Source organism: Zingiber officinale, chromosome 5A (assembly GCF_018446385.1).
Source record: "Zingiber officinale cultivar Zhangliang chromosome 5A, Zo_v1.1, whole genome shotgun sequence".
Taxonomy (NCBI): domain Eukaryota; kingdom Viridiplantae; phylum Streptophyta; class Magnoliopsida; order Zingiberales; family Zingiberaceae; genus Zingiber; species Zingiber officinale.
In genome coordinates this window covers 134,228,189-134,235,898 of record NC_055994.1, presented here as the reverse complement: position 1 = coordinate 134,235,898, position 7,710 = coordinate 134,228,189, and the positions used below count along the sequence as shown (strand labels likewise).

At 40.5% G+C, this 7,710-nt stretch overlaps 2 protein-coding genes across 2 annotated transcripts; both read right to left on the bottom strand.

Moving 5' to 3' along the window:
- Positions 1-5,370: 5,370 nt before the first annotated feature.
- LOC121983273 (protein trichome birefringence-like 28) lies at positions 5,371-5,941 on the bottom strand. Its single transcript, XM_042536218.1, has one exon. It carries the CDS (start codon positions 5,852-5,854, stop codon positions 5,594-5,596), a length of 261 nt encoding a protein of 86 aa, XP_042392152.1. The 5' UTR covers positions 5,855-5,941; the 3' UTR covers positions 5,371-5,593.
- Positions 5,942-6,016: 75 nt separating this feature from the next.
- LOC121980050 (protein trichome birefringence-like 36) lies at positions 6,017-7,146 on the bottom strand. Its single transcript, XM_042532021.1, has 3 exons — positions 6,701-7,146; positions 6,433-6,607; positions 6,017-6,364 (listed from the first exon to the last, which is right to left on the bottom strand). Exons 1-3 carry the CDS (start codon positions 7,144-7,146, stop codon positions 6,017-6,019), a joined length of 969 nt encoding a protein of 322 aa, XP_042387955.1.
- Between the last annotated feature and the right edge of the window lie 564 nt (positions 7,147-7,710).

The following is a 7,710-nucleotide window of genomic DNA, read 5'->3' as shown; positions in this document are numbered from 1 at the left end:
GCAAAAGTTGGAGCAATGTATGTTTTAGGAGAGCAAAATGTCATTGATGATCCAGATTCAGAAAGATATTTGATGTCGAGGCACTCGAGGTTATCCTATAAAGCTTCAGTGTTAGTTGATGATGCATCTTTGAGTACTGAGAGGACAACCTTCTTGGAAGAACAATTTGATTGTATCTACAACAAAATTCAAGAGATGCCCATTAATACAACATGCAGTGATAGAAGTCAAAGAAAAAAATCAATGGATGAGACTCTTAGTATTATTGATCCTTCTGTAGTACGAACTAAAGGATGTGGAACATCAAAGGAGAAATCAACATCAAATTCTAGGCTTTGTCGTGGATGCGGACTTCGAGGAGTGTCACATGACAAGCGTAACCGTCCCAATTTGCAACAAGGGTATGTGTCGATTCAATTTTTCTTGCAAACAAATTTATTTTATTATCTTTTGTATATGACAATGTGCCAATTATCAGATCAATTGAAGATAATGATCATATCAGTCTTGACGACACATATGAACCGGATTTGAGATCTATAGCCGGTACTATCAAAGTTTAAAATTTTTAAATTATAGTGGTTTATTGTTTATTGAGACAATAAAATTAATAAATTATCTTTATTGTTACAGGTTCTAATAACATGCGCTAAGATGTTGTAATTATCTATGGTTGGTATATCTATTTTTTTGTGTTTGTATGTTTGATTGGTTTAGTGCATTTCTTTAATTTCATAATAGTGATATTTGTAAATATGGATTATGATTTCCACAGCACTATCATGAGGATACATTATGGACTCACTGTTGTAAATATGGATTGGGACCATATTAAGGTACATTATGGAACTTCAATTAGAGATATCTTGTTGCTTCTCTACAATGTATTTGAGCTTGATTGATTGTTTAGTTTTAGTAGTAGAAAACTTGCTCTACATGGATCCCCTTGTTTGATATGCATGATGTTGTAGTTTCCAATCTGTGCATGTTTAATATGGGTACCCTTGTTTCTGTATGGGTCCCCTTGTTTCTGTAATATGCATGTTTAGTTATGTAACAATATTGTATATGAATTTATTTCACTTAGTGGCATATTTTATGTGAAAAATATAATATGTTTTGTATCTAGTCTTAATTCTTGCATACATTATTCACTCTCTCTTGTCTCTTAATATTAATTTTAGGCAAGAATAGATATTAATTGATGATTCGCATTGATGAACCAGGCTTAGAGTTTTAGAGATCATGAATACAAGCAAACTAGACATTAGGGATGCACATCAAGCTTGTCTCAATTTGGTTTTTGCTGTTGGCAAATTTTACAACATTTTCAACTATGCTGTAATGGGATGCTGATTTTGTTCTGATTTTAGGCATAATTGTATTTTAATTCGTGTAAGAAAGATGTATATAAGTTGTTTGGCTACACTGGCAGAAGTTTGTTTTTTTCCAGTTGATTTGATGAAATGATACTGTTTTCTTGCTTTAATTATATTAATCACTAGACTTTAACTGATGCTGTTTTCCAGTTGAAATGATGAAATGATGCTGTTTTCTTTTGCTACAAAAGCTAGTTAAAGCTCATAAAGAAATGATGCTGTTAACTTGAGTTCCCGCATCAAACTTCACCTCAGGTTGGAACTCATCTATCAAGTCCTCAGCATCATAAGCAGCATCCTTGAGTTCCTGCATCAATGTCTTCCATTTGGTGCCGTTGCACCCACTACTCTGTACCTTATCAAGGATGATTTGAATCTCCAGCATAGACGTGTGCAGATTTTCCATGTCCTCAATGAAACCTCGGCGCTGGGCAAATAATTAAGCTACGATTGATTTCGCCTCAGACGAGGTGGGCGGCGTCATTGCTCAGCCTTTCTCCTCCCACGCCTTAACTACCACGAATCATATAGCTCGGTGGTCTTGGGGACCGATCAGGACCTATGCTGATCGGTCCCCAGACCGATCAGCACGCTTCACAAAGAGTTGCCCAACTCTCTGATCGGTCTGTGGACCGATCAGGACTCAGGTGGATCGGTCCACAGACCGATCCCCCTCTTTCTTCTCCCGATCTTTTTCGCTTTTGTATGATTACTGATCGGTCACCAGACCGATCAGGTAATTCACAGAAATACACTGTTTGGTTACTGATCGGTCACCAAACCGATCAGTCAACTAGCGTATCACTGGATCGGTCACCAGACCGATCCAGGTTTAGAGCTCCCAGCCCTAAACCCTCCCAGCGTATCACTGGATCTTTTTTATTAACTTAATTCTTCTTCTTGGGTTAGTGATTTTCATCTGTGTGATTTAAGAAACATGCATGCATGGAATCAAAAAGACAATATCCATGATCATAAGTACCCCAATCGTTTACTAGTTTAACAGCAGAATAGTGGAGACAAAAGAGATTCATAACTAATCAGTTGAAGTGTTTCTCTTCAACCTGAATCAACATCTGCAAGAGCTAATTTCAGTGCTCAGGCGTAGATATTCAGTCATTAATTGAAGGACGACCTTAAAAAAAATAATGTTAAAAAATAAATATAAATTCACCTTTATCAAATACATTCATTTAAGTAAATAAAAAAGTTTACTGTCAAATACATTCATCCAGCAAAATAAAAAAGTTTACCGTCAAATACATTAATCCAACTAAATAAAGTCTATTAATTAATCACTGATATGAACAGAGTCCATTTTTTTTTGAATCTCTTCACACATCTTGGCGATCTTAGCTGCATTACGACGATATTCATCAGCTAAATCTAGTTGATTTTTTATCAAATTCGCTAGTTCCTCTGTCTGCTTCATTTTTTCACTAGAATTTGAAGATGCAGTTGAAGTTGAACTCGAAGTTGAGCTTGAACATTTTTGGACAGTAGGGGCAATGAAAGCATGTTGTTTCTCCTTGTATGAAATAAAAGCTCTAAATGCTTCCTCTTTACTGAGATATGATCTATGCAATGCACTGCTATATTTGTTAACTTGAGTATGAGTTTCTTCCTAACTATCATAAACACCGGGGTTTCGTCCAACAAAAACCACATATGTTTTTCCCTACATTACAATAAATAAACATTAAATATAGATTGTGAAATTCAAATAGGAAGCTAAAATCAAATCAAAGGGTTTACCATTTGAGTACTGAAATCCAGCTACAACACCGACCTGTTTTATTCAATATAAAAGTTAAAATTTTTTGAATCAAACAACATGCAAACTGATGTGTATTATAAAAGATAACAAAAAGCAAGAAACAAATATAAAAAGGGCACACAATATGCAACTTATCATAAAAGGTCAAACAACATGCAAACTTATCATTCTCTCCGCATAACATGTATTATAAAAGGTCAAAAAAAAAGCAAGCAACAAATATAATTTGCATCTAATTATATTTATTCAATCTCTATAATATCATAATCCAAAAATGAAAAAGAGAATTACATGAGTTTATCTCTTTCAGGTATCATAGTTTAAACATGAATTCATTTAGTGTCTTATGTGCGGTTTTACCCGAAATTGAATTCATTTATGGAAACTGCTACACTATCAAAATCTAAGACAGATCTTAATTGTAAAAGCGATCTGAGTATCAAGATTGTACCCATTTGGATAGGCATGAAACATCTTTGTCACAAATAGATAATAGAAACTTTAAACATGAAGGAGCTTTCTCAATTAAACATAAACATTTAAAGAGGTAAGTGTGCGGAGAGTTACACAGGAATGTGATAGGCGATTCTGCTAAGGTTCGAGGAGAGGGAGGCGCCGGCGCCGCTTCTGATAGGGTTCGCGGAGAGGGAGAGCTTGCAGCTGGAGACGGCTCGACGACCAGGAAGGAGGTGGCTCGCGAAGAGGAAGGTGGCGGAGAGGAAGGAGATGGCCTTTCTCTCGGAGACGGCTTGCAGCAGGTTTCGAAGAGGGAGAGAGTGTGGCTAGAGACGGTTGAGCGGCGCCGCACTCTACTAGGGTTCGCGACAAGGAGAGGAGACGACTCGCGGAGAGGAGACGGCTCGCAGAGAGGAGCTGGACCGCGGCAGGTTTCGGAGAGGGAGAGAAATCAGCTTCCTCTTCGCGCGGCAGAACAGCAGGAGAGGAGAAGGAGAGGGGAGAAGTCGGGGGTTCTCTTCGCGTGGCTAGGGTTCGCGACGAGGAAAGGAGAGAAGTCGGAGTTTGGTGAACGCTGCGGAGGAGAGCAGCGTTGATTTCGCTTTGTGTTTTCTCACTGACGTGGCAAGTACCGCAGCAAAACCGCACATAAGGCACCGCAGCATAAGATTTCTGTATATATATATATATAATGAACATTATTATCCAGGAGTAATTTGGTGGCGTGGTTACAAAATCTAATAGATGAAAAAATGTTAGAAAATAAATATAGGAACTATAGACAATTCTAATTAATGAAATGCAATGTAATACTATTTAATGGATTTGAATACTACTTATATCATATAGTCTTAGTTAAAATTGAATGGATGAATATGATTCAACACTGTTGAGTTAGCTGCATTCATTTGGTACTTCAGCCTAGCTAATGGACTAAGGTAAGAGTGAATATATTTGATTTTGTACCCATCTATCCGCGCTGTGTTTCATTGATGTCGATGTGGTACTTCAACCTCATGCAGCAATCGACAGCAACAAATGTTTTAAGGACATATTCAAGGATCACTTGGATGCCATAACATCTACAAGATATCTATGTGTGTTGTGTGATCTGAACACTTGATCTCATACGATGTAAGATGTTTCTGCATACAAAATGTTTGTCAATTCAAACAACTCTATTATTGGTAAGTTGATGATGATTAAAACAATGAATTCAAATGTAGATTTTATTGAGAATGATTTTAATAATAATGCTTTTACTAATAAGTAATATAGATTCCAAGAAATGTTGTTGGATTGAGCTACTCATCTAACAGAAACTACTTTTTTTGGTTTACAAAATCAAATCATTTCTAAGTTGAACTAGGACATTATTTCACGTCTTCTCTTAGAGAGATTGAAAATGGGGAAGTAGCAGAGAAAACGAGTGGCCCTAAAATGTCATGAATAATTGTGCAAGTGTAAATTTTAAGAAAAAAGGAGTCTATATTAAAAATTTCTTAAGGCATAAATCACGGTTGTGATAGTTATTAATTTCTTAAGGAATCAGGTTTTCAGAATACTTCCACCCTGTTCTTTTCTTGCAGTTCTAAGTATTTCTTTTTCAAACATATAACAATTTCTGAACCAGAGGGTTTAAATTAATCTATTATATAAACCTAAATTACAAAGCATAATTCGATTAGGATAGAAAGTGAATATGAATTGAATTTGTACGCCAAATTGTTGACCTGACAACATTGTCTATACGGCTTGTCTATACCCAGAAACTGAAAGTTCACTTACCTAAAGAGAACATTCTCTTGTTTGATCTTGTTGTAACGTTTCCTGTTCAACAAGATAGGATGCAAGTGATTCTGACCACTGCTTTGTCGACTGATATTCAACTAATGCTGCTAATTAGATTCAAAAAAGAATATAGAAGAGCCGTTAAAATCTTTAATCACGCCGTCGAGGATTGTGATCCACCAGCCTCTGTTCACGAAGTAGTTAAGCTGGTTTCGAGGAGGGAGGCAAAGAGGAGTTCGTTCCAAGTGTCGGGCAATCCAGGCAAGCACCAGTGGCTACAGTCGGCGAACCTCTCCGGTTCCTTCCTCTGCTCCGGCGTCAGGAGCTTCCCCTGCCTCGAAGTGTACACGCCTGTGTGGGCGTCCCGTCTGAACCCCGACAGCTGCGTCACGTTGAGATAACGCACTGGCGTCCTCATCCTCAGGAGGGTCCTCTCTACCAGCGTCACCATCGACTTGGGAAACTGCCACACATACCTCTCGTCGTCGGAGATGGGTCGAGTTTGGTTGTAGCACCATTGTAAATTCTCCCTGCAGTTTAATCCGCCATTCACAATTTCAATTTAACTGAAATCAAATTTCGGTTCTGCATTTTGTGTTTCAAACTTTCCGAATTACCTCTTGTGCTCCGGCGAGATGCTGCGGAAGAAGACGGAGGTCTGGCGAGGGTCGACGTTGCTGTCGACCCAGCGAGCCCAAGTTCTGAGGGCTCTGTTGAAAGCCTCGGCGGGTTCCATCTCCTCCGTGAGTTCTTCTCTGATCTGGAAGTAGTCCCAGGCCCTCATTTTGCCGTGGTGCGTCCACCAGTGGCCGGTGTTGAAGACCATGACGTCGGCGCCTCGCCAGAAGCGAGCGCTGGCGGGGAGATTGTCGAGATGCAGGATCTTAGCACGGTCTCCCTCCCTCTCCTTCAGCTCCACCAGGAACGGACTCCAAAAGAACTCCACCGTGCAATCGTGATCCTATAATTCAACATAAAACAAGTTAATTTGTTAAAAGAAAAGTAGACGGACAAACTTTAAATATGTACCAGGGCACGGAAGAGCTTGGGCTCGGCGCTGCGGTTCTTGACGTAGACGCGCTTCCGGCGAGCCGCCGAGTAGAGCATGCAGATCATCGACTCCCACATATTCCGGTTGAGTGAATCGCCCACCACCACCACCCGCTTCCCCCTCCACCTCTCCAGCGTCTCTGACCCATTAAACCTTTAATTCATTTAAATGAGTCCGTAATTGTCTCTAAATTAGCCTGCATTAATTCCTAATTAAATTTGGCGTTGCTTCTGTACTAGTTAAGACCTCGGCAAGTCACAGCCGTTGGGCTGCCACCGCCACCGCTCGTAGTCGGAGTCCGGCCGGCCGCTTCTCTGGCAGCTCACTTGGTCGCTGAGGAAAGGACACCTTTGGGAGCGGTAGAGCGGGTACCATCTCGGGTCATGGACCCACCTCCCCTCGAACAAGTTGCATTTCTCCTCCGCGCTCTCCTTGCCGGAGCCGTTGCCAGGAAAGTTGGCCGTCGGTGCCAAATGACTAACTTGAGGGGCCGGCGGTAACGGCGTCGAGTCGAGTTCTCCCTGGGGGCGAGGAAAGGACAAAGAAGCGATGGCTATAGCGTTCGGGGCCGGAAAGATGCGGTGGAGGGTGAAGCAGAGCAAGAGGTAGCTGAGGAGGGCGGCGAGGGAGAGGAGAAGCCATCTCCGGCTGAGGAGGAAGGGAGGAGGAAGGGAGGAGAAGTAGTATTCCATGACGAAGCTGTACTGAAGCATGCAGCACTATTTACTACGCCATGGATTTGATTTAAAGAGCCGATGATGAAATTGATCGGAGCCGGGTTAGCATTGGCCGGACCGGCACACGGTGAGCGTCCGAGATCTCTCGCGATCATTTAATTCTCCTATTGTTTAGGTTACTGGAAAAAGGGCCATTATTGCAATCACTCATGAGACCGACCAAAAAAGCCCAATGAAAACATTTATTTTTCATCTTTTTATTGTAATTTCTTTTTAAATGTAAAAATAAAATGCAAGAGACGTTAAAAGTGGATTGGGTGCGCTTTCTCTTCAGGTACATGTACTGTTGAATGTTCCACCACACAAGAGAAGAATGCTAGGTTGGACTTATTTGGACAAGACGATAAAAAGGAAGAGAGAGGAATAAGTGAGAACGAGGGACAGTCGCTTCGGCATGAACTTGAATGATCGATTACAAGGCAAAAATCAGAATGCCACTTCGAGTTTTTTATAATTACTGAAAGGGTGTCTCACCCTTCGAATCCATTCCATCTCGGATATATTCTCGGCCTCAGCTCC